At 38.0% G+C, this 27,709-nt stretch overlaps 1 protein-coding gene across 1 annotated transcript in view; it reads left to right on the plus strand.

Moving 5' to 3' along the window:
* Positions 1 to 27,709, plus strand: part of ITGA2 (integrin subunit alpha 2) — a 74,756-nt gene that overhangs the window by 23,556 nt on the left and 23,491 nt on the right. Inside the window, exons 3-17 of the mRNA XM_087715484.1 lie at positions 1,544 to 1,644; positions 2,467 to 2,558; positions 7,321 to 7,435; positions 10,339 to 10,466; positions 12,279 to 12,427; positions 14,344 to 14,494; positions 15,940 to 16,105; positions 17,616 to 17,689; positions 18,820 to 18,955; positions 19,704 to 19,849; positions 20,048 to 20,191; positions 20,583 to 20,786; positions 21,199 to 21,335; positions 23,928 to 24,067; positions 27,440 to 27,591. Of these exons, the coding sequence (XP_087571610.1) occupies positions 1,544 to 1,644; positions 2,467 to 2,558; positions 7,321 to 7,435; positions 10,339 to 10,466; positions 12,279 to 12,427; positions 14,344 to 14,494; positions 15,940 to 16,105; positions 17,616 to 17,689; positions 18,820 to 18,955; positions 19,704 to 19,849; positions 20,048 to 20,191; positions 20,583 to 20,786; positions 21,199 to 21,335; positions 23,928 to 24,067; positions 27,440 to 27,591 (2,035 nt within the window). The remainder of the gene's footprint in view (positions 1 to 1,543; positions 1,645 to 2,466; positions 2,559 to 7,320; positions 7,436 to 10,338; positions 10,467 to 12,278; positions 12,428 to 14,343; positions 14,495 to 15,939; positions 16,106 to 17,615; positions 17,690 to 18,819; positions 18,956 to 19,703; positions 19,850 to 20,047; positions 20,192 to 20,582; positions 20,787 to 21,198; positions 21,336 to 23,927; positions 24,068 to 27,439; positions 27,592 to 27,709) is intronic.

Raw genomic sequence — 27,709 nt, forward strand, 5'->3', positions numbered from 1 at the left:
ATTAGTCTGGGATGGTATAAGAACTCCTGCTTGGACAAATTAGAAGACACATACCCCCTCTATGTCCCTTCCAGCCCTATGATTCTTTGTATGTGCATGTCTCTGTCTATATCACAAACGTTAATAAAAGAGGGGGGGAAGATGAGTAATACACATTTAACAAAGATTAAAAAGCCAAAAAGGGGGAAGAGATATTGGGTTTCTAACTCCCCCCCCCCCCCCAGAAAGTCTGGGCAGTGAGCAGATATAAAGGCATCAAGCAAACTATAGAAATCCATTAAAAAGAAATAGGGCTAAGTCCTTAAAAATCACAATATCAGCACATCAAAAAATCTAATCCCCCGTAGCAGAATTCCATGATCATCCAAGTCCCAATACTTTGGGAAAGAGACGTATCTTCACGGCCTTCTGGAAAATCAGTAGTGATGGTTGTCCTAATGTTGGATAGAAGCTGTTCCATAAGAGAGAAACCATGGTGGAGAAGATACACTTTCTAGGAAGAAGTTACAAATGGGGAGTAGCTCACCCTATCAGTAAATACATTTCTTTGGCAAATGTATGTGACAACCTCCACCAATACCTCCTCTGCAATATTGGAAATGTCCCAGAATTCGCTCTTAAAATGCATCAATGATAAATGTTTTTTTTTAAAGAGAAGTTTGATAGAATTTGATATATACTTCTAGCACATTACATACTAATTGTAATGTACTCCAAAATAGACTTTATAGAAATGATCTTCTAGCAGGAGTGTCCACAGAGAGAATATCTGTATGTATGGGAGACAAATAAAAAACAGATGGAGCTTCTATTGCATCATTGAACTTCTCAAGTTATTTGAACATCAGTTACAGGTACCTCTGCCCTACATATTGCATTTCCGACTCTTCTAATATACCATATTTTTTGCACTATAAGACACACCTGACCATAAGATAGACCTAGGTTTAGAGGAGGAAAACAAGAAAAAAAATATTCAGAGTACTGTGAATATGGAACACTGTCTCAGTGTGAATATGGAGTGCTGAATATGGAGCAGCAGTGTAGTGAGGGCAGGAGGCGGATCATAAGAGGACCACAGATAGGTGTCCTCTCATGTGCCGGCTCTGTTTATTGACTCCTGCACTGCGGAAAAGAGACAGAAGAGGTGGGCAGTGACAAAGACAGAAGAGGTGGTGTTCAGTACTGTAAAAGGACCCCACCGCCGCAGACTGGCTGCTATTCACCTATAGTGGCATCTATATTCGCTCCATAAGATGCACAGACATTTGTACCCACTTTGGGAGTGGGGGAGTGATATTATGGAGCACAAAATATGGTAATTGTTATCAGTACTCAAAGTGGCTATTAGTGACAAATGATAGATATGAAAGCTACCTGTTCGAAGAGCACCATGTAAGGAAAGGCTTCTGGCAGACCCAAAAATGTGATTTTAAAAGGTTAGTATCACATTAACAAAAGAGTTATTTCCAGTTTTTTCATTTAAATTGAATCTTCTATCAAATATGTCAGGACATTTAATAAGAGTTTGTCAATTTTTCAGGTTGCTTGTTTCTTCACCCTGGAGTGAAAATAGAATGGGAGATATCTATAAATGTGCTGTTCGTCAACAAGGATCCAAATGTTCCAAGATGGACCTACAGAGTAAGTTGTGTTATTAGTTTGTTGTGATTGGCATTCTTTGGTGGCCACTTTGTAAAATAACAACCATTTACTTCCAGAGTCCAAGTCTTGCTTTCTAATGAGTGACTCATAATCTGAGAAGCCCATTGGTGCTGCACCAAACAACAGTCAACAATAGACAAGTTCTGACAAATTTGGTATTGGTATTATTGGTAGTTGGGAATAAAACCATTGTGCATTGAATTAGAAAAAAACTGCATTTCCTTCCTCCCCACAATCCATGCACAACCTTGGAGAGATCAAAAGCTGGAGGTCTTTTGTTTAGCTTCTCCTTTAGCAAAGGAGACTGTATCCAGAGACTGTTTGACCAAATAACAGTAAGCTGTGGTGTACCAAAGATATTTAAGATGCCACACACACCTTGAAGTTGCCAAGATTGAGAAATGCTACACTACTTTTGCTCCACAGTTTTAACTCATAGACTAGGGTTGTGAAACTCAAGGCCTGCGGACTGGATCCAGCCCAGGGGGTGCTTAAAACTGGCCCATGGGGCCAGCCTGGAAATAGCAAAGGACCAGCCCACGATGCCTCTGGCAGCCAAATTGGGGCACGAGGGGGTACCGCCCCACGCCCTATTTTGAGCCTGGACTGCCTTCTGCAGCACTCTGCCGGCCAAAATGTCCATCCCATCTCTCTCCCACTCCCCACCCAGCCCAAAGAAGAGAACTTCAGTACTGATCCAGCCCTTAAAGAAATCCAGTTTGAAACCCTTGTCCATAGACCAAGTTTCATGTTATGCTTTTTAATGTATTGCTCAGATTTACTTTCATTTATTCTTTTTAGCTGTTACAAGCATACCAAATGTTAATGAGATAAAGAAGGACATGAATCTAGGGTTAACTCTAGTAAGAAATCCAAGAACTGGAGGCTTTTTGGTAAGTATAAAGATGTGAGCGCTAACAAATATAGGTTCTCTCCATCAGGGACAAATTACAGTCGTTTTTGTTTCTCTCTGTGCAGATATTGAGCAGATAACATTCCTGAGCAGTAAATCTATTTTCTAAATGGGATACATGACTGCAAATATCAATATGTTTGATATTATACAGGTAGTCCTCAGTGTACAACCACAATTGAGCCCCAAATTTGTTGTTAAGTGAAAAATTTGTTAAGTTTCCCCCTATTTTAGAACTTTTCCTGCCATGCTTGTTAAGTGAATCACTGCAGTTGTTAAATTAGTAACACGGTTGTTAAGAGAATCTGGTTTCCACATTGCCTTTGCTTGTCAGGAGGTCATAAAAGGGGATGAACAGTCACTAAGTGAACTGTTGTGAGTGGAGGATTACCTGTATTCAACGTTGCTTTATGTGTATCATATATAGTAGAGAATCTTTCTTTGGGTCTTCTTTGGAATTGACAATTTCACCTGCAATCCGAGATTTTACCCACAAAGCCTAGAAACTACCTCCAGCTAAATATATCTTGATATTTCACTTAAATGATCAATTTTTATTTCGGTCATCAACCAGCATATTTCTAGGGTAATGGTACAGTTGTGATTCTTTTCTGGGCTGTGGGCAAAATAACAAACACAGTTTATCAGTGCAATTTAAAAGAATGGGCTGAATGTTAGGGCAGTAGCCATCCAGATTTGGATAGGAAAACGATGAGCAAACTAAATGGAAGGTTTGCATTTCATTTAACTTGCACATCACATTCAAGAATATTTCAAGATGAGATTTATGAATCTTACTTAGTATACTTTTGCATTTTATCTTGTGTGTGTGTGCTTGTGTATGTGTACACACACACACACACACACACCATATTTTCCCGAAAATAAGACAGGATCTTATTTTCTTTTGACCCCCAAAATAAGCAATTGGCCTTATTTTCGGGGAGAGCTTATTATTTTTGAGGTGCAGGAGGCGGCAAGCATGGTCACCTCATGGCTGCTGCTGTATTGCAATATTTTGGGGGAGGGCTTATTTTCAGGGGAGGGCTTATTTTAGTGTATGCGCTCAAAAACCTGATTGGGCTTATTATCCAGGGAGGTCTTATTTTCAGGGAAACTATGTATGCATGCATGCATGCATGTATGTATGTATGTATGTATGTATGTATGTATGTATGTATTGATGGATAAACAGACAGAGAAAATGCCTTCAAAGATATATAAATAGATATAGATATAGATGTATAGATATACGCCTTTGAAGTTCCTGTATTGTAACATTAGATATATTATTAGATATGATATCATTCAGAATTGCTCTAAGAAATCTGAAACTGAGCAAGATGGCTTTTTAACCAGGAATCTTCACATTAGAAAGCTTCTATACTGCTATATTTAAAGACAAGTGCATTCGATAAGGAGACAATATAACAAATGCCTTTTACAAAATCTTGTCCTATTGTAATTCTCAGTTTGCTGTCACAATACCAGTTAAAAAAATATCATTTTGGATAGGACTCAATAGTCCAAAATTGATACAGGTGTTGAGGTTTTTTTAAAAAAAATTTCTTGTTATCTAATGAATTTCGTGAGTGGAAGGGGATTTGAACATGCAAATTCTTGATCCCCATCCAAGATCTTAACCACTACACTATACTCTCTCTGATAACAAATACTGCATTTTTCAGACTACGCACCCAAGTATAAGACGCACCATGATTTTTAAAGAGATAATTTTTTAAAAAAATGTTTTTGCACTCTGCAGGCTTCCCAAACTGTCTGCATGCCTTATTTTTTTTGCAAAAAGTGGGGGCATGCACGGCTTTGGCAGGCTTGTAGAGTGCTCCTGGGGCCTTGGGGAGCAAAAATGAGGAAAAAATGGGCAATTTTTGCGAAAAAAGGGGGCATGAAGAGCTTTGAGAGGCTTGTAGAGTGCTACTGGGGGCTGAGGAGGCCTAAAAACAAGCAAAAAACTGTTTTTTGCTTGTTTTTTGCCCTCCCCAGCCCCCAGGAGCACTTTGCAATCTTCCAAACCCTCTGCAGGTCCATTTTTCCAAACGGGGTGTGGTTTTGGTAGGCAAAAACTGCTGTATTCAGTATATAAGACACACCCAGATTTTCACCCTCTTTTTTGAGGGGAAAAAGGTACGTCTTATACTCCGAAAAATACGGTAAGTAATTTATGCATTGCACATTTTTAATGGAATTTACTGATAATTGTCAACTCACAATCAATTGCTTAGCAACCATTCAAAGTTATGATGGTGCCTGCTGCCAATGGTATCTATAACCAGCTTCTAAGGCCCAACTACCCCGTCCACATGTTGGGTGCTCAACAACCAGCCATTTGCAAACAAAAGTCACATGAGTGCATTTTATTAATTTTTTTTGCAAAAAACTGACATTTACTTCTGGCATTTGTGGCAAAAATAGCCATTAGCAAAAAAAAATGAGTTCACTTTATGGCTGCCTGTTTGCTTAATGACCAACACAAAAGTGATGCAAAAGCAAATGTGGTCACATGGAGACCCACTTTACAATTGTCATGACTTCATAAGTCAAGGACTGTACTGTAGTTGGAGCTATTTATTTAAAATATTTGTTTAATCTAATCCGAGAATTAAATTTTAAATTTAATTCATTTTAATGTGCATATGCGTTTAATGTCAGTGCATGAATTCTGAGGAAGCAAACTTAAAAGTAGAGTTCACTTTTGCAGTCCCAGCAACATTTTTTGTGCTTACTGATAATGAGATTTGGACTTATCGTTTGGAGAAACCTTTTAGAGTGCATTATTTACATAGTCTTGAAAAGTGCAGTTCAGTAGGTTTAGCTTATATATTGCAGACACGCAAAATTAAATCCCTTATGACTTCCTTGCATTGTGGATAATGTTTCCTATACAACAGAGACTATTCCAACATAGTGCAGCATTTATGGGAACTACTAAAAGCAGATGCATTGGAAAGGTATGCACACGGCAATATAGATATTTCCAGAAGTTCAAGAACTTTATTGGAGTTCAGCCAGATGTTTGCTATCCTTAGCCTCTGATGTAATTCAGTTTTTAGTCCTGTTAAAAGTGCTCAGGGTTCCCCAGTCACCAAGATCTTCCTGATTCAATTCATCTGTACACATCATGATGGTGAACCTATGGCACGCGTGCCACAGGTGGCACATAGAGCACTCTCTGCAGGCACGCAAGCCGTTGCCCCAGCTCAGCTCCGCCATGCATGCACATATGCCTCCTGCCGGCCAGCTGATTTTTGGGTCTCTGCCATGCATGTATGGGTGTGGGGTGCATGTAAAAGATGTGCGTGCATACACGGGATGGGGGTCATGGGTGCATGGGCGGGTGGGGGGATTGTGCAAATGCATGGGGTTAGCACTGGGATGTTGTACGTTGTATGTGGGGGGGGGGTGGAGCATGTGGGAGTGTTGTGGATGCATTGCATTATGAGTACAGGTGCGCACACAAGTACACATGCTTTTGGCACACAACAATAAGGTTAGCCATCACTGGCATAGGTGATTAATGTTGTGTGTTGTTCTTAATAAATAAATAATTTTAATAATAATTTAAAAACTGCCTTGAGTTCTGCTTTTTTCTGTGAATTGGTCACTGTTTTTGAAGAGAAGGAAAACTGAACGTTGCAGGTTTAAACTAAGAAGACTGCACAAGCAGTTCAAAGCCACAAGCAGGCCAAGCAAAGAGCTGGTATATTCCCCATTGTATGCCTGATCACTTTCTTGTAATCCTTTTCACTTCAATTTCTCTGCTCTACAAGGTAGAGGAGGGGGAGAAAAAGAAAGAGTCGGGCACAGGAGAATGCAAGGGGAGGAAAAAAGAAAAAAATATTTAGACAACCTCTCCAGTGCACGACCCATTTCCTGTTCACCTTGCAGAGTGGAGAAATTGGAGAGGAAGGGATTACAAGAGAATAAGCAAACATACAATGGGGAATAGCTATCAAAGGAAATGGGATAGTGCTAGCAGTCCTGGGGGTGCTAGGCAAATAGATGGTGTTTTTAAGGACACTCATGTGGGCAATACAAGCTCATAATGAGAGAAAGACAATCCAGTGCACTCTCAGGCAAAAGACCTGGCTCATGTGTACCGTATTTTTCGGAGTATAAGACACACCTTTTTCCCTCAAAAAAAAAAAGCTGAAAACCTGGGTGCGTCTTATACATTGAATACAGCATTTTTTTGCGTCTTGAAACCCGCCCCTTCACCAAAATGGGCGTGCATAGCTTGTACGAAGCTTTCAGAGAGCTCCTGGGGATTGGGGAGGGGAAAAATGAGCAGAAAATGGGCTGTTTTTTTTGTTTAATTTTGCCCCCCCCCCCCGCTCCCAGGACCACTCTATAAACTTCTTAATGCCCCTTTTTTTGACAAAAACGAGCCCGTTTTTGCAAAAAAAAACAAACCGGGCCATTTTGAGGAGATTTGCAGAGTGCAAAAACTTTTTTTAAAAAAAATTATCTCTTCAAAACCTTGGTGCGTCTTATACTCCAGTGTGTCTTATACTCTGAAAAATACGGTAATTCGCTTGGTTTGGGTTTAGTTTAAACCTCACTTGTTAAGGCTGAATTTGTGCTCATCCCTTTGGATTGTTCCAACAAAGCAGATTTTTAAAAAGTGAGGGAAAAGAGATCAAAGCTATATCTGCTCTACTGTCAGATGCTATATTTTTGGTTTTGCTTTAGAATATTATTTCTTTTTTTGTTTTGTTTTTAAGGCATGTGGTCCTTTGTGGGCTCAACAGTGTGGAAGCCAATACTATGCAATGGGAATCTGTTCTGAATTCGGTCCCAGTTTTCAGCTCCTGAGAAGTTTTTCACCTGCAGTGCAAAGTAAGGCAATAAGTATCAACACATTAATTATTGTAAGAGAAGTTTGAAAAAGGAGACACAATAAATGCATAAAACATAGGATTGCCAGATTTGGACTGCAAAAATCCAGGTCAGGGACGAAATGCTACCGTTTTTGGCTGGTTTGCTAGAATCGGTAGCAAAAAATGCTAAGTTTTGCCGGAATCAGTAGTAAAAAAAAGTTTTGAAAAGTGAAAAAAAAGGTTCCGTGGCACTCAGCTGATCCGTGTGATCGTCAGAACTCCCCCCCCCCACTTTTTAAAGCATTTCTTTTAGTACCGGTAACAATAGGTAGTGAAAAAAATGCTTGAAAATGTGTGGGGAAAGGTTCTGATGATCACACAACATAGCTGATTATCATGAAACCATTTTTCTCCACTTTTAAAGCATTTTTACTACCTATTCGCCGGAACCGGTAGTGAAAAAAATGCTTTAAAAAATGAAAGAAATTGGTTCTGACGATCACACAGATCAGCTGTGAGACATGCAATTTTTAGACCCCTTTTATTTCACTTTTTAAAGCATTTTTTCCCTACCTATTTGCCCGAAACAGCAGGGGAAAAAATGCTTTAAAAAGTGGGGAAATGATGGCGACGCCCACCTGGTCACATGGCCCCACCATCACTAAGCCACACCCACAGTGGCAAATTTTTTTAGATTTCACCATTGATCCAGGTGACTACTAGGTGGCAGAAGCATTTAGAGCTATTTGAATCTCATTGTTGCCATCTAACAATCACCAAGATTTCGGCAACCCATATTTGACAGCTTAATATAGGGTAAGTGGTGCAGCCTTTAAGTATGATGAATATTTCATGTGCCCTTTGGACTAGAAATGTTAGTCTTCTAGATCTGCATGAGAGAGCTATTTAGTAATTATTTTTGCTAGAATTTTTTATATGTTTAGACCATTGTGATTGGTGGCTAATTGCTGTGATTATAGAAATGTTTAATAGTACATTTGGCCCTTTGCCCATATTATTTGGGGAATTTAAAAAGCTTTTATATTTTAAATTTAGGTAAGCAATTATACTGGACCACTTTAAGTGGTAACTAACAAAATAATATGGAAGGAAGCAAGGCTTCATATTACATTTTAGTATTTAGTATTTACATATTGAATAATTGTAGCAAACATCCATATAAATGTAATTATCTTTCTCTTCCTAATCTTTTTTGATATCTTCTCTCTCTGGCTTGTTGAGAGGTCAAATAGCTTCTGGAGGGGAGTGGTGACAGGAATAGGATTGAAGTAGTGTTAGGATATAGTGATAAGATATAGTTAAGATATAGTAGCCAAATAATAATACGTATATAAAGTACAATCTATGTAAAGTGATATTCTGATATAAACAATCAAGTACAAATAAGGAATAGTATAAATGATTAAAGAACAAGGGGACCGAATGTAAGCTGCAAATGTATAGGGAGGGGAAATACTAATTGTAAAGACATACTGATATGAAACTGCTATATGATGAAATCTTGTGTTCCTTTGCTGCTTTAATCTATATCTTGTTTTCTTTATGTATTTATATGTTTAAAATTAAAAAAAAAAGATTGAAGTAGAAGCTGCGGTTGCCTTATTGCACTTAGCACGGAAAAAGTTAAATCTCTGGGCTTTCCACTTCACAATATCCCGTAATCCTGAAAAGAATACAGGTAGTCTTCATTTGGAGATTGCCTTATTTAGTGACCATCTGCAGTTAGGATGGTGATTTTGGCAAGTCCTCACATTTCCTACCTCTGCAGGTTTATAAAACAAAGGAAAGCTGAAGGAAGATCACTAGCATAGTTGCAGTTTCACATAGCACCTACTTTGCTCAATGACCAAGTTGCTGCTCCCAATTGTGGTCACTAAACAAGAACCACCTGTATCTTTTTTTCTCTCTTAAAAATGGAGATAGTGGTTTCTCCTTACTTGAATAAGGCAGCTTTCCTTTCAATATATTAAAGATATTCTTCTTGTGCTATTGACACGACTTCATTGTTAGGAGCAATGGAATTTAAATGCAATTTTCAGGAGACAACTATACTTTCTTAATTTTTAAAAAAATACATTTTGGTTCTCATCCAAAGAAGCTTCTTCAGCTCTGACTGGATGGTGGGAAATGGAAGGATTTATATTCTTTGCAGACAGCTGGTCATTTGCATCCTTTTAGAGAGTCACTGAGGACACTTGGAGGTTTATCTCTGTCCTCGGAGTTATCTGAGTAGTGCAAATGTGTGTGGAGCCTTCTTGGCTGCAGGAAATTTTTTGCCCTGTGTCCCTTCACTGTTGAAGACCGGTGCAGGCTGTTGGGGATGAGTCTGTGCTGTCTGCATCTCAAACTGAAGTGTGAATGGTTCCTGTAGTCTGCAATTTTTCTGGAAATTCGTTCATATTCCCGTGTCATTCAAAAGGTGTTCATCCCAAAGTGCATAGCTAAATATCTCTGGAGATTCTCAGTCATCCAGGTCATGGTTGTCCCAAAGGTGCTTTTTCTGGAATATCTTATTTTTCTTTGAAGACATTTCACTTCTCTTTGCACTACTCAGATAACCCTGAGGACACAGATAAACCTCCAAATGGCCTCAATGGCTCTCTAAAAGAATACAAATGACCAGCTGTCTGCAAGGAATATAAATCCTTCTATTCCCCACCATACAGTCAGAGCTTAAGAAGCAAAAAGACGTCAAGAAAAACAAAAAAGTTGCCTCCTGAAAAAGCACCTTTGGGATAACCATGACTTGGATGACAGAGAATCTCCATAGGCAAATTTAAATGCAAGTAGCAAAAATCACTTCCATGCAGTTTTAATTGAACTCTGTAAATGTTTAACATCAAGTGACACAGGTTTCAAAGGAGAGAATTCTTAGAATGATTTCTGCGCTTTTCTTTTCAGACTGTTCTTCAGCTGTTGATGTGGTGGTCATATGTGATGAGTCAAACAGTATTTATCCGTGGGATGCTGTGAAAGAATTTTTGAAAAAATTTGTTCAAGGTTTAGATATAGGGCCAACAAAAACACAGGTAAGCAAATGAAAACTTTATAAATGCAGATGTAGATTTTGGCTCCTTGGCCAATACTTATTTTCCTTAGCCCTGAAGACTTCTTTCATGCAGTTTTAGCATGAGAAGCAGCCCAAAAACAAAATAGCAAAATATGAGAATTAAAACTGAAGTGGTTAGGAAGCAGTATTGCAGACAAACTCTGTCCACCACCAGGAGTTCGATCCTGATGGGGCTCAAGGTTGATTCAGCTTTCCATCCTTCGGAGATCAGTAAAATGGTGACCCAGATTATTGAGGGCAATGTGCTTAGATTTGTAACTGCTCAGTGAGTGCTATAAAGCACCATGGGGTGATATATAAGTCTAAGTGATATTGCTATCATCAAATTACTACTAGATCTTCAATTTCTCCCAAGATAAATAGAGGGAGCCTCATAATATTAGTACTATTTTTTTCCTTTTTATATTTTTATGTATTTTTGTCCCAGCTGAGACAAATGCATGTTTGCTTTTTTTTTGATGCCATCTTAGAAAATAAGAGACAAGTGAATTAACACATTTTTACTACTGCTATGATGCATTATTTCATTGGTAATGGTATCAGATTGGCCTGCAAATCATTGACCGTGCTTGATGAAATAACTCTGAAGAGAAGAAATAGGCCAATATTATCATTGCTATAAAGAGCCTAAGAATTGAGGCCTTTGAACTATGGTGCTGGAGAGGACTCCTGCGAGTCCTTTGGACTGCAAGGTGATCAAACAGGTCAGTCCTAAAGGAGATCAACCCTGACTGCTGTCTAGAAGGCCAGATCCTGAAGATGAAACTCAAATACTTTGGCCACCTAATGAGAAGGAAGGACTCACTGAAGAAGAGCCTAATGCTGGGAAAGATTGAGGGCCAAAAAGAAGGGGATGACAGACAGGTGGCTGGATGGAGTCACGGAAGCAGTAAGCATGAATTTAAATGGACTCCAGAGGATGGTAGAGGACAGAAAGTCCATGGGGTCGCGACTTCACAACTAACAACAACAAATAAAGACATCCAATTTTTATGGAGACTTTGAATTCATCGCCCCTCCCCTAAAGTTTATTAATAAGTACCCTTTGGTTCATAGCACCCACTAATTTATACTATGGTTGATCTTGTTTGGCTTAAGAAATTGTATGGACCCAACCAATTATGGCTATTCAGGGTAGCATAATTAAATGGTAAATTAGCATGATGTATGATGATAAAAACATTTGCAAGAAATATCTAAGTTTGTGTCCGTGATGTTACCACGTTTTCTTGGAATCAATATTCCAAAATCTTTTTAATCCAGTTTTGAATAGAATTTACCTTCTTGGCTGTAAAAGCAAATATTCCCTTCTCAGTCATTGGTTTGTGTATATTGGCAGCCTTTGTATTAATAAAAAAACACTTGCTGCATGAAATGTAACACTGAACTTTGGATGGTGCAATCCATCTACAATGTCCTTTGATATCATATTCCAGATGTTGCCAGATCAGAGCAGAAAGTGGATTGTATGGAAAATCTTCCAAAACTGTTCCTACCGAAATAGTTTTAATCTAAAAGTTCCGATTACCTGGTTTATTACTGAATTCCACAGTCTTCAGAAACTGTTCTTGGAAGCAGGAGTTGGTCTGCAGTGTATGGAAAAGATTAAATATGAACATTTTGCATCCATAGATTACAGCCATAGTGAGAAGGTTTCAGTTTATGCACAAATTGAAAAATACACTGACATTTTGTATAATGCAGAGAAACCAATTAATGAAGCTAGTTTATTATGCTGTTCTTTTTTTATTTATTTTAACAATTATTTCAGGTAGGCTTAATTCAGTATGGCAATTACCCACGAGTTGTTTTCAACCTGAATACCTACACTGACAAAAAAGCTGTTGAACAAGCAATGTCGGAAACAGTTCAAAAAGGAGGGTCCGAAACTAATACATTTGGAGCCATTGAATATGCAAGGTAAACCTTAAAAGTAATGGCCAGCTGTGGTAAATGGGTATTCTTTTTAATACTAAAGAAATCTGAGGGCTGTTAATGCCAATAGATTAGGGGTGAAACACTACTGGTATGAACCAGTGGGCCCGAACTGGTAGTAAATACAGGTGAAACTCAAAAAATTAGAATATTGTGCAAAATAAGCACAGTGGTCCAAAGCCCTGTTGCTCAGTGGTCCAAAGTCCTCTTTTCTGATGAGAGCAACTTTTGACAAAAGCACCAAAAACTGGTTCAATGACCGTGGGATTACTGTGCTTGATTGGCTTCTCCATTCTTCCTCCATACTCTGGGTCCTTGGTTTCCAAATGAGATGCAAAAGTTGCTCTCATCAGAAAAGAGGACTTTGGACCACTGAGCAACATGACTTTGGACCACTGTGCTTCATTAAGACCAGGGTCAACGCAGCTGTCTACCAGGAGATTTTGGAGCACTTCATGCTTCCTTCTGCAGATGAGATTTATGGGGATGCTGACTTCATTTTCCAGCTGCCCACACTGCCAAAAGCACTGAAACCTGGTTCAATGACTGTTGGATTACTGTGCTTGATTGGCCAACAAACTCGCCTGACCTGAACCCCATAGAGAATCTATGGGGCATTGCCAAGAGAAAGATGAGAGACATGAGACCGAAAAATGCAGAAGAGCTGAAGGCCGCTATTGAAGTATCCTGGTCTTCCATAACACCTCAGCAATGCCACAGGCTGATAGCTTCCATGCCATGCCGCATTGAGGCAGTAATTACTACAAAAGGGGCCCAAACCAAGTACTGAGTACATATGCATGCTTATACTTTTCAGAGGTCCGATATTGTTCTATGTACAATCCTTGTTTTATTGATTGCATGTAATATTCTAATTTTCTGAGATTGTGGATTTGGGGTTTTCATGAGCTGTACGCCATAATCATCACAATTATGACAAATCACGGCTTGAACTATCTTGCTTTGCATGTAATGAGTCTATCCCATGTATTAGTTTCACCTTTTAAGTTGCATTACTGAAATAAATGAACTTTTCTATGATATTCTAATTTTTCGAGTTTCACCTGTAAATGCTACCGGTTCGCCTGAACCGGTAGTTAAAAATGCTACCGGTTCAGGCAAAATCAGTATTTCCTACTATCAGCTGTGACATGTGATTTATATTAGCTAGAATCGTTGGATTTCCTGCTATCTAGCTAATCTAAATCACGTGGCATAATGGATTTCCCCCCCCCCCTTTCTGTTCTACTTACCTTTGCAGACTTGGAAGGCTTCAAATGTTCCTTTTTTAGTGCTGTGAGGGCGCGCCTCAGGTGCATATGTGCACAAAAAGTGCACGCTCAGTAGCAAGCTCACTGAACTGGTAGCAGACTTCAGAGGATTTCACCCCTGCAACATATCTATATATGAGAGCATGTTTAAAATATGGGGACTAATCATTGGTATGAAAACGCCTTTTTTTAAATCAACAGTGATGGGCGGTTTTGGATAGGACTTTTAGGCTTTTCATTTGCTTGGATGGACTGGGATCTGTGCATTTTTTTAGGCATATTAAGCCAGTCCAACAGCTTACACCTCTCCTGACTTTGATTTTCTTCTGATAATAATGAGAATAAACATGCTTGAGAATAAATAAGCATCTTTGCAATGGGATGGTTTGCTGTTGAATTTCAACAGCCTGATCATAGGGATTTGAGAAGATCCAAAATGAATTCCTGTGGCCCCACATGGTCCATTGATTGCAGATCCCAGATTAAAATGATATTGGAATAATTATTTTTGTATCAGAAATGGTTACTGTCCCCCTAACTTTATTTTGTTGCTAGGGAAAACTGGTAATGAGGTCCTGTATAAAAAAGCAAGATTTGTGGCATGTGAATTCCACCTGTGGTTTATTGCAGGCAACATGCTTTCACAAAAGAGGCAGGTGGGCGACCAACAGCTTCAAAAGTCATGGTAGTTGTCACAGATGGTGAATCGCATGATGGCTCAAAGTTGTCAGAAGTAATAGCAAGATGCAACGCGGATAATATCACGAGATTTGGCATAGCTGTAAGTAAAATTTTCATTCTTGCCACTCTAGTTTCTCTTAGCCTTGCATATTTTTTTTTAAAAAAAATCGTTTTAAAATGTTTCTTGCACATTCAAATCAAAAGACTCTAGTTGCGTTTTTGACACGTATGAAGCAACAATAATAATAAATCAAAATATAAATCAATCTTCCCTCAAGACATTTGCTAATAAACATTTCTAAGAATCCACAGAAAAATAAATTTGTCTTTAATTATCTTCTGTCTTCTAAGACCTTGACTAAAGATCTACTCACCTCTTGATAAAGCCAGAGCCATGTCCTCAAACAAGTCAGTTCTTTTGGTAAATGTGGCCATCCCACCCAGAACCAGACCTGCATCTTAGTCATGCATTTGAAAGTTCTGTTGCATCACTTCTCCTTTGCATAAATAGCAATAGCAATATCACTTAGACTTGTATACCGCTTCATAGCCCTCTGTAAGTGGTTTACAGAGTCAGCATCTTGCCCCCAACAATCAGGGTCCTCATTTTACCCACCTCGGAAGGATAGAAGGGTGAATCAATCTTGATCCTGGTGAGATTTGATCTGCCAAATTGCTGACAGCCAGTGATCAGCAGAAGTAGCCTGCAGTGCACTCTAACCACTGCGCCACCATGGCTCTATAAAGCTTCTTAAATAGGTTTATTGACATATGCCTTGGGGAAAAATTGAATAAAAACTATGATGCTCTGATACTCTAGATCACGTGTGTCAAATGCTCCGCATCACAAATGCTGTCACATGCCGAATCACAACGGTTTCCCCCTTCACGGAGCTGGGGTGGGTGTGGCCTGCATGTGACGCATCCGCCCCATGGACCACCCCTGCTCTAGATCAGTGTTTCTCAACAAGAATGTTAAGAAGTATGAGATTCTGGGAGTTGAGGTTCACACACTTAAAGTTCCCGAGATTGAGAAACATTGCTCTAGATGAATGTATAGTCAGTAAATAATAATTATGTAGAATTTTGAAATCAAAGGCAAAAAAGGGCTTCAGAAAGCACAAAGCTACTTACAAAAATAGCTACATCTTTGCTCAGGATTGCCTCCAAAAGTGTAGCGTGATCTTGTTGAAGGAGTTGTACCTCTCATTTAAAAAGTTTTCTTTACCCATTTTTAATTCTTATTACTGTGTGCTTAGTGAAGGGGGAAAATAACTTTATTTGTTTGTTGGTTGGTTAGTTTATTGCTAAGTTTAGATTGTCACCTATTCACCCATGGTGACTCAAGGCGGCTTTTATTTAAAAGAAAACAAAGAACTATTTCATTGATCTCTCATTGCCAACAATTTTAAAAGACCGAATTGGTTAAAGGAATAAAAGAAGAAATCATATAACAAATGCACAATATTTCAGATTCCTTGTGTAGTGTGCCTTTTTACATTTCTTATCACATAAGGTTTTTTTTTCATTCTTATATTTTCCTAGGTATTAGGATATTTAATTAGAAATGACAAGGATACTAAAAAACTTATCGAAGAAATCAAAGGAATTGCTAGCCAGCCTACATCAATTTTTTTTTTTAACGTGTCCTCTGAGCAAGCACTTTTAGAAAAAGCAGGAACACTGGGGGAACGGATTTTCAGCTTAGAAGGTAACAAATATACCATTTTTAAACTACGTTTGAAATTGTAAAATATGTTAAGACCAGATTCTGTGTATTTGTACAATGAGTTGTTAATATTAAAGGCAAATGCTATGTATAGGAAAAAGGATAGACAATTTATAGTAAACAGGAAGAGCAAAAATAGGATTAAGTATTTTTTTAAAAAATCAGCACATGTAAATGTTCCTAAAAATATTTATCAATATCAGAAAAATGTCCCAACTCTTATTTTTTCGAAATAATATCACAGATTTTCTGTTGCATTGCATATTGTTATATTTACCTGAAATAACAAGGTCTGCTAATTCCTCCCCATCAGAGGTGGGTTCCTACCGGTTCAGCCAAGTAGGTAGTAACTTGTTTTTTGCTTCTGCGCATGCACAGAAGCATTTTTTTAGTACTGTGCATGTGTCCATAGCGCGCATCTAGCACACACGCAACACAGCAAACTGGCAGTAGCAGCAGCTGGAAACCACCCCTTCTCCCCACCCTAGTCAAACTGCTTATAAGCCCCCTGAAACTCCTGCACATTGCCCAGTCAATTAGGATTTGCAGCTCTCTCTTAAAATTATTTTGGGGATGGTTCTCTGCCTACAGATGTAATACATTTTGTATATCTGGGTGCATACGAGCAGGCCCAAAATTGTATTTTAACAAAGAATATCAATGGCAAAAACAGCGATTTAAACCTATTGGTTAAAATGAATTACCTTTCAAATAAAATACCTCAGTCCTAAATGCAGTTGATCCCTAACTCATTTTCATACTCAGGCTATACCCTTTCTCTCTTGCACATACATACATACACACATGCAAACCCTGTGAGGCTAAAACTGGGAATGACTGAAGCAAAGAACAGATGGAATGCATACTCAAACCAGAAACAAATAGCAAACAATCCTTTAAGATCAGAAATGTTGGGAGATAAAGAAGGCTAGATTGCTAGATTTGGCAGTAGATGGACAAGTGTATATCTGGGATGCTTTAATCTTGTTTCCTGCTTTAAGCAGAATGTGGGGCTCATTAGCATAAATGCCCCCCTTCCAACTCTTTTACTATGACTGGATACTTAGATATTTAAAATATTGACAGTATGGATGAAAAAAAGTATCCAAGTCTGCAGTCTTTATTGTATCTCAATTAAAACTCTGTTTTTTACGATCCTGTAGTCCCTATTTGAGGTAAGTCAGAGTGATTGGGTAGAACTCAGCGTTTAATGCCCAGATGCCCTTCCTGATGCCTATGGAGAATTTGAACCAGATTTTTTTTCTTTGCATCCTAGGAGAAAAACATCTCCTAGGCTGCTACATAAGTTTGACCTCTCAACCTTCCGAGTGGAAGGCAAGCATCTTCACTACTAAACCATCATGTCATTTTTTATTGGATCTCAATTGTTTCTTGAAAACTGTGGCTTATTTCTATGTAATATCCTTGTTTGTTGTTTAGAACAGTGGTGTTAAGTATATGAATTATATATATATATATTCCTTCTCACTAGGTACTGATCAAGGTGATTTATTCCAGATGGAAATGTCACAAGTGGGTTTCAGTGCTGCTTATTCACATCAAAAGGTAACAGAGATACTATAACAAAATGTATTGGAATGTGAGCCACACTGAACACCAAAATTGTCTTGGGAATGCCAATTTAAATTGGAACATTTTCACCCCCTTTAAAAGTGCTGAACTTGGATTAGGACTGTATTAGTTTGTTTGTTTGTTTGTCTCAGTTTTATATTCCATTCCAGAAAAGACTCTGAATGGCTTTTAATCTGCTTATAATAATAAGATTAAAATAAAAAAAATAAAGAACAGCAAACCTCCAAGACCTTTTCCTGTTTGTTCAGGAAATTTGAAGTTGTGGCACTACCACCACTCCAGAATCTTATTCAAAACAGATATAAGACTGGCTACTAATTATCTAGAACCATGATGGTGAACCTATGGCAGCATGTGGTCCATTGCCCCAGCTCAGCCAGCTGGTCATCGGTTTTCTGAGGCGCGCAGGCACACTGGCCAGCTGGTTGTTGGGTTTCTGGTGCGCATGCACATGCGTGCACACACACATCTTCCGGTTTGGGTACTCTGCGCCTAAAAGGTTCGCCATCACTGATCTAGAAGATTAGAAGCCACTAATGACTTGGTGTTATCACTGCTTTCCTTAGAGAGACCAAAGATATGATTAAGATATAATAGTCTCCCTTTATGACATCAACAACAGATTAATGTGGAATGGGTTCCCATAGATGGTAATATGTACATGGTACTTACAGGGCATGCACAAATAATATGATTTAGTAATATATCTGTATATATATATCTGTATATATATATCTGTATATATATATCTGTATATATATATATCTGTAAAAATAGTCAGGTAAGCCATGTAATTCAGTCTGCCCATGTGATTTATCCTTTTCAGTGTTGAATAGGATTAAATTTCCAAGGTGGTATGAGAAAAATGGGTTTAGTGTCTGACACCTACACACACACACACCACTCCCATTTCAAGAACATCAGTTATGACAGTGGAAAGTATTGCTACTTAAAATAAATAATGGAGTAAACTGCACCAGATACATTAGAAGACTCTGACTTAAAGAGGAGCGAGCACGACTCACAATATTTTAACTGCATCACTAGAAGCTCTTAAATGAAGCACATTTAATTATTTTCCTTGATTTGGTTTTCTTGTTAAGGAAGTGCTGATGTTGGGTGCTGTTGGGGCCTACGAATGGACTGGAACAGTGGTCCAGAAGAGAGGAGAAAAAGACACTATATTTCCCAATACAACATTTCAAAATGTATTGCAAAACAGTCGGAACGCCTACTTAGGTGAGAGCACTAATTCAAAAAGCCTCAGTAGAATATTTGTCCAATGTAGCTGATCGTTTACAAGTCCTATCTAGTTCTTTTAAAAGAAAACAAATTAATGACTGAATTCAGTTAAAAATCATTGTCTTAGACAAGATTTCCCCATCCCTATTTCCCAGGGAATTCTGGGAGTTATAGCCCAGAAATATCTGGGCATTGGCACCAGTTTTAGAAGGTAGGCCTAGAACAGTCGGGGGGCCCTGTGGTGGCCTGAGCGCTCTGCCAGGGAAAATGGGCTCCCAAGCTCAGTTTTCAGCTGCAATGGACTCCTGCAACCCTCTGCCAGTGAAAATGGAGCTCGAGAGGGCCGCATGCAGCCCTCCCAAGCTCTGTTTTCACCAGCAAAGGGTTGCAGGAGGCTGAGGCAGCTGAAAACAGAGCTCGGGAGCCCATTTTTGCTGGCAGAAACACTGCAGGTTGGACCTTCACTGTTTCCAGGATGACCCCGTGGGCCAGATTTAAGTACCCCACAGACCATATCTGGCCCCCAGGCCTTGAATTTGACACCCCTTGTCCAGAAAGATTAGGCTGGGGAAAATTTCCTAAGAGTTCAGTACTGAAACTTCTAAGGAGCATTTAAGCATTAGGTAATTAAATAAAGCGTTTAAATAAATTTACAAATTTAAGCTAATCAGTACAGATTTAACATCTTGATTTATCCCATTTGCAAATATTTCTAAGCCCTTATAACTATAATTTGGACTTTCAGGTTATTCTCTCGCTGTTCTTTACTTGGAAAACTCAGTCTATTATGTTGCTGGTGCTCCCCGTTCCAATTATACTGGCAGAGTTGTGGTTTATCAGGTTGATAACGATGGCAAAATAATCATCATTGACTCTCAAAAAGGAGAACAGGCAAGTGCTGCATTTTAATGCTAAGTTTGCACAATGGTGTGTTTATTCTCTTTGTACTGTAAAAAAAATCTGCTTTTAAAGTAGACTTTACAACAAATAATGCCTTATTTGTTTTCAATATTGTGTGGTGTTCACGTAAATTTCTTTCAAAGTATGGCTTCCATGCCCCGTTTGATAGCAATGACTCTGTCATTTCAGATTGGCTCTTATTTTGGCAGTGTGGTGTGCTCTGTTGATATCAATGGAGACTCCATAACAGATGTGCTGTTGGTTGGTGCACCCATGTTTATGAATAATTTTAAAAAAGAAGAAGGAAGAGTCTACATGTTCAGGGTCACAAAGGTAACATGTATAAGATATCATTATAACAATTACAATATATTTACCTAACCTTTATGTTTTGTTCTGTTTTTTTTTAATGCAGTTTTTTTCATTTTTAAAAGCAATTTTATGCAATTTTTATTTGAGATTGTATGTATTTGTATTATAATTATCTTTGTGTTTTGTTTCTTTTTTTCTGTTACTATTTTAATAGCAAAAACACACAAAGGATTCTGTAAAACGGTTAACTTCTATACCACTAGATTTTCCCCCAAGTTTTTTCCAATGGTCCCTATATTTAATTTTTAAAAAATTCTATTTCAGTATCAGAATCTTTAGTTAATAAATTAATAGAACACTAACATAAATGTCCTTGTGTTTCACTTTCATTCCTTTTGTTATTTTATCAAAGGGAATTTTGGAAAAACGAGAAGTACTTGAAGGGCCTGAAGGACTGGAAAATGCTCAGTATGGATCTGCTATCACTGCTGTTTCTGATATTGATTTGGATGGCTTTAATGATGTGATAGTTGGAGCACCATTAGAAAATGAGAATACTGGTGCTATATACGTTTACAATGGTAAACAAAAGACATTGCACACTAAGTATTCCCAGGTAAGGAGTATGATGATCTATTGTGCAAAATAGTTTTGATTTAGGATGTGTAATTTTTGTTCTTTACCTAAACATTTTTTCTAGATTTGGAGAAATTTTATTTTGTTAATATATTTACATTGGCAGATAAGTAGTTAATATTTCAGCTGGTTTCATTTTTATCATTGCATTGCGTTCGCTGATGAATTGCCAATCATGAAATTTCTCAGATGGATGGTCTTACAGTGTAAGATCAATTGAAAGGCAATGATTTAATTTATATTCTACTTAAAAACCCAATTGTTTTTTTTTAATTTACAGTATGTACCTTTGTATCCCTTTTTAATCCCATCTGATATTGTTGCTTTGATTGTGACACTGCTAATTATCTGTTCAGTGTGTAAAAAATCCTGTTTTGCTTTTAACCTTTCAGAAAATTTCTGGATCGAACCCTGCATTTGATCAGCGATTCCAATATTTTGGAAGATCAATAGATGGCCATATTGATTTAAATGATGATGGAATTACTGATGTATCTGTGGGTACCAGTGGAAATGTAATTCAACTCTGGTGAGTAGAAGATTTTTAAGGAAATAACACCTTAAAGGAAGAACCTCCCCTTTTGAGTTAGCTTTCCTCCAGACTGTGTACTCTGATTGACATACTGCATATAAAATGAATTTATCCATAGATACAGCTAGACTTTGACTTAGATTGGGTCATCATGATTGTCACATATGACGACTTATATTGTGCCAGTATAATCTACAATCATGATTTGTGTACATAGTGGTGGCACAGTGGTTAGAATGCAGTACTGCAGGCTAATTCTGCTGACTGCCGGCTGCCAGCAATTTGACAGTTAGATTCTCACCGGCTCAAGATTGACTCAGCCTTCCATCCTTCCGAGGTCGGTAAAATGAGGACCCAAATCGTTGGGGGCAAAATGCTGACTCTGTAAAATGCTTAGAGAGGACTGTAAAAGCACTGTGAAGCAGACTATAAGACTAAGTGCTATTGCCATTGCTAGTGGTGTAGGGTTTCCTCTGAAAGGTATTGATTTATATCTATGATTTTTAAAAAAAATTACGTCAGAAGATTTTGTCCACCACGATGGTCAGTTGTTATCTTTCAAATATGTATTTCATTCCAATACAATTGGCATTTAGAAAAAGATCCAGAAAAGGTTTATTAGCATAGTTAAAAGGTAATCAACAGCATTTTGAACATTCGACCATAAATCTCTTATTCCCTGCTTTTACTTCTCATAACAAGATTCCGTCATCAGTTCTTAATGTTACAGATCTGAATTTTTTATCCAACAGCTGGACTGGCCACTTTGAGTGGGACTATACAGCATCTGGGCTTGAGCAAATGTAAAGCAAAGAAATATGTCTTCAAGTCAGTGATAGCAATTCAATCATATGTTGTTCTTAAAGCCAGGCTTAAACCATTAAAAGAAAAACATTGGTGTTTTGAATAATATACCATATTTTTCGGAGTATAAGATGCACCTTCTTCTGTCAAAAAAGAGGCTGAAAATCTGGGTGTATCTTATACACTGAATGCAGCATTTTTTACCTCCCAAAACCCCTTCACCAAAATGGCCGTGCATAGCCTTTAGGAGGCTTTTGGAGTGCTCCTGGGGGCAGGGGAGGACAGAAATGAGTGAAAAATGGGCCATTTTTGCTCAATTGTGCCCCCCAGCCCCCAGGAACACTCTATAAACCTCCTAAAGGCTATGCATGTCCTTCTTTGACAAAAAACAGGCCCATGTTTTGCTCATTTTTAGGGGCCCCACCCCCCAGGAGCACTCTACAAGCCTTCTAAAGGCTATGCATGCCTTTTTTTTTTTTTTTGAAAAGGAACTGGCCCATTTTCACAAAAAAATGGGCCATTTTTGGGAGGTCTGTAGAGTGCATCTTATACTCCGGTGCATCTTCTATCTGAAAAATATGGTAGTATAAGGAGCAAAAAGGAGTTAAGGCAGTGTCTAATTTACTCAAGACTAAGTTGATAGATTTAACCTACACGGCCAGTTTGGAATAATGGTTAAAGCATCAAAATAGAAACTAGGAAACTTTACATTAAAATCCAGCCTTGGGTATGAAACGACCTCAGTGGCCTTGGGTCAGTCACTTTTTCTCAGACCTAGGAAGGAGGCAATAGCAAACCACTTCTGCAGGGACTTGTCTGTGCAGTCTCTAAGAATTTGACATGATTGAATGGAAGAAAAGAACATTACCCTCTCAAGAAAGTTTAGAAATAATTGTGCTTGTGTTTCAGTCTCAGAGGCAAAAAAAAAATCAGAGGAGATAGGAATATACTCATAAACCTTTCTATATGCCACATCTTCATAAACTAAACACATATGCTCCTGGGATCATGTGGCAACTGTAGAGGACCAACATCAGTGGTGAGTTGCAAATCCCGTTCCAACCAGTACAGTTGGAATGGGGCTGGTGGCATCCTCATGGATGCACACAGCATGCACATGCATTCAAGCACCTCCGCGATGCTCCGCAATGGTCCAGCTGCTCCAAGGAGCATCGCGCAGGGGCTGTACACGCCATGTACCTGCGCGGAAGCACAGAAGCTTTTAAACTCTGCTAAGGAGCTCGGGTGGGCGGGTGCCTCCGGAGCACCGTATCGGAACGGTATCTGGTGCTCCGGGCTGGCTCCGGTACACCCATACCGGGGTGTACCCCTGCAACCCACCACTGACCAACATGCTACATCAGGAGCAAATATGATTGTCAGGGCCCCAGGGCACCTTTTGGCTTTTCAGTTTGAAGTGCTGCATGTCCCTGATACATATAGACAGGAAGTAGATATTTACAGTTGGCGAAATATCTAGTTTTTGCTGTTCTCCAACATGCATTAGTGCATGTATGAAAGCCTTTTAATTTTTGCCATTCTTTTAGAATGTTTCCGTCTATTCAAGATACTTTTAAAATTATTGGTTTGTTTGTAATGTACATAATTAATCAGGAATTTTGCAAGCAGATACTCAGGGAAGTTTATTCCCTAATAATAGGATTGCAGATTTTTTTGTTTAAAATTAATTCTGTAAATTCTAGATATAAAGCCAAAACACTTTTGGCTTTATATCTAGCTTTTTATAACTGAGATTACAGAAAATGCTGCCTGCCTCTCTTTTAGGTCACAGAGTATAGCCAATGTGACTGTACATGTTTTATCTACTCCTACAAAGATCAGTCTGCTAAACAAGAACACAGAAATAGATTTAAATATATGTTTTGGTGCAACGTTTAGACCTATCCATACAAGTGATAAAGTGGGTGAGTATTTCCCTTACTTAATTTCCTTTAATTAGAGACATTTGAAATTGTTAGCTAAGTAATATTCTATCTCTGTCATACACAAACTAATCGGGATACAATACAAAATTCTTAATAAATGTATAACTTTTATTTTAAGGTAAATGGCTTTATTGCTGCAAAGTCTACCAAAATATAATAATCATACTGTTTAACTGCTACTATAATAATTATATTATTTTAATTGCTATTATTTCTGAATATACTGTGTATTCAGAAATAATAGCAATTAAAATAATAGTTTTTGAATATAAGACCTACAAATAGAAATAGAACGACTATGGCAAAGGCAAGCAAGGGTAGCACCATAATAATAGGCGCTTTGGATGCAGTCCCAAAACAACTGGAGCACCACTTGAACACCGCAGGCATTGACAAGTTTGGCATCAGTCAATTGCAGAAGGCAGCTTTACTTGGAACTGCTTCCATCCTGCGACGATATCTGTAACACCATCAAACATCCAGATTTGCCTATCCCAGGGCCTTGGTAAGGACTGGATAGGTAGATAACAACAACAACAACAACAATAACATATGCTAATAATAATAACTTATATCCTCCGACGTTACTTTAGCAGTTCCTAGGTCCTTGGTTAGGACTCGAGCTGTTGAGCTACCAACCAGCCCCAAAGGCTGTGAATCTCACCAAAGATTAACCACATAACAATAACAATAATAATCAACTGTTCAGCAGTGACATCAAAATGAACTTTGGGCTTTCAAAATGTGCTATATTATCCATGCAGCAAAGAAAAATGGAATAAACAGAAGGAATAGAACTTGGAAATGGAAATATAGTGAAAGCATTAGCAAAGGATGATGGTTACAATACCTAGGCATATTGGAAGCGGATAACATTTTGAATGGAAAAGTCAAAGAGTTAATGCAAAAGGAATACATCAGGAGGGTCTGCAAAATATTAAAATCAAAGCTGAATGCTGGAAAGCTAATTAAAGCCATTAATACATGGGCAGTTGCACTGATATGCTACTCAGCTGGAATCATCAACTGGACTCTGGCTGAACTGGAAAACGTGGACCGGAAAACACGCAAACTTTTGAATATGTTCCACACTTTACATCCATGAAGTGACATCGACAGGTTGTACCTGCCAAGAAAAATAGGGGGCAGGGGGCTATTGCAATTCCATCAAACTGTAGAAGAAGAAAAACGAAGTTTGAATGATTATGTGAACCAAAGTACAGAAAAATTGCTGCAGGCTGTGTAAATGGACAACAGCTTAAAAACAACCGAAACAAAGGCAGAATATAAGGAAAAACAGCTGGATTACAGATTAAATAGATGGTAAACCAAAGCTTTGCATGGCCAGTACTTGAAAAACATTGAAGGAGAATGTGATGACAACTTGACATGGACATGGCTTAAGATGGGAACTATTAAGAAAGAAACGGAAGGTTTAATACTGGCTGCTCAAGAACAAGCACTACAAACTAATGCCATGAAAGTGAAGATAGAAAAATCCACTGACAACCCAAACTGCCGACTTTGCAATAACAAAGTCGAAACTGTTTCACATTTAATATGTGAATGCAGCAAAATTGCACAAACTGATTACAGAGCTAGACATGACCAAGTTGCTAAATTAATCCACTGGTCATTATGTAAAAAATATGATTTACCTGTATCCAGAAAGTCATGGGAACATAAAGAGGAAAAAGTTATCGAAAATGAGAACATGAAGATCTTGTGGAACTTTTGAATACAAACGGATCATCATTTGGAGCACAACACATGGTTGTAGAGGGCCAAAGTGTACAGTTTATTGATAGCGCTGTTCCTGAAAATGCCAGAGTCAAAGAAAAAGAACTAGAAAAAATAATGAAATATTGCGACCTGGCCATCGAAACTACATGGATATGGATGAAGCATGTAACAGTGATGCCCATTGTCATCGGGGCACTTGACATCATGTCCAAGAATTTTAAAAGATACATCAACAAATTGTAGCTTCCTGCAATAAAACCAGCGGAGCTGCAAAAAACTGCGCTAATCGGAACATCTTCTATTTTAAGAAGATACTTGGTTGATATCTAGGATGCTGACAGCAAACCGTATCAACCATTAGTGCCAGTCAGTGGTATTTGTAATGCATTTTTGAATGTTCAGTTGAATGAGTTTCATATTTAATTAATAAAGTTAATAATAATAATACAGAGAATCAACTTTGCATTAATAAGATAAAATGGAGAGAGGAGAGAAAATTAAGTTAGTGTCTTAGTAATAGACCAGTGGATACAGGATATTAAATGATATTATGAATGAAGTAAATAATGATAAATAATAATAATAATAATAATAATAATAATAATAATAATAAGAAGAAGAAGAAGAAGAAGAAGAAGAAGAAGAAGAAGAAGAAGAAGAAGAAGAGGAAGAGGAAGAGGAAGAGGAAGAGGAAGAGGAAGAAGAAGAAATAATCACAAAGTTCCGGGATCTGCAAATTGAAGTTGAGCGACTGTGGAAAAAGAAATAATAATAGTAATAATAGTAATAATAAAGTATGGTTCATTGACATTGCAAATACCTGGAGATGCACGAATTGAAGATAAACACCAAGAAAAAATCACAAAGTACCGGGACGTGCAAATTGAAGTTGAGCGACTGTGGAAAAAGAAATTGAATATTGTCCCGATTGTAATTGGAGCCCTTGGAGCAATACCCAAAGGGCTACCTCGCTATTTGGAAATTTTAAATTTATCAGACATTCTGATTCTACAAAAAACAACCCTACTTGGAATAGCTTATATCCTCCGACATTACCTTAATTGTTGAGCTACCAACCAGCCCCAAAGGCTGTGAATCTCACCAAAGATTAACCACATAATAATAATAATAATAATGTCATTATGGAATGATAAATATTTCCCCATTATTTTATCTTCTTGTTTTCAAACTAGATGCACTTGAAAATAAATTTGAAACATTTCAAGTGTTTCACAGTATTTCTCTCTATAACAGTTTCATTATTTTGTCACTATGTTAGTTTGTGGCAATATTCCCAAAGCAATGCCATCCTACTATGCACTGGTGCTATGGCTTATAGGATTTGCAATGTATTAGATAACATTTAGTGCAACCTGAATAATCTAGGTTAAAATGTTTTTTTTTTAAAAAAAAATACCGTGTTCATTCCTGCTGCTATCATGACTGAGAATCCCTCTTTTTTTAAGTTCATGGGGTGTTTTATTGATTCATTGTTTGCCTAGAAATATATCTGAAAGTGCATAGAGGGTCTTACCCTCAGTTTAAAAATATGTTGCTTTGCACCTTGAGGATGTACCATGACACTTATATCATTGTTTTCCCCTTTAGATATTAAGTACAATATAACATTGGATGCAGATTTCTTATCTTCACGCATTACCTCTAGAGGATTATTTAAAGAAAACAATGAGAGGTCTTTGCAGAGCAGCATCGTAGTCAACTCTCTGAAGACGTGTGTGAATCACATTTTTAACGTGCAGGTAAAAATTACCCCAGAATTATCCAAGCCAAGTATCAGAACTAGACAGCTCCTTTGGGACTCTTGTCCTTAGTATTAATAATAAAATCAGAGGTAAATTGAACAAGAATACATTAACA

This window comes from Thamnophis sirtalis, unplaced genomic scaffold (assembly GCF_051295495.1).
Source record: "Thamnophis sirtalis isolate CommonGarterSnake01/CBP01778 unplaced genomic scaffold, rThaSir2_p1.2 scaffold_5, whole genome shotgun sequence".
NCBI lineage: Eukaryota > Metazoa > Chordata > Lepidosauria > Squamata > Natricidae > Thamnophis > Thamnophis sirtalis.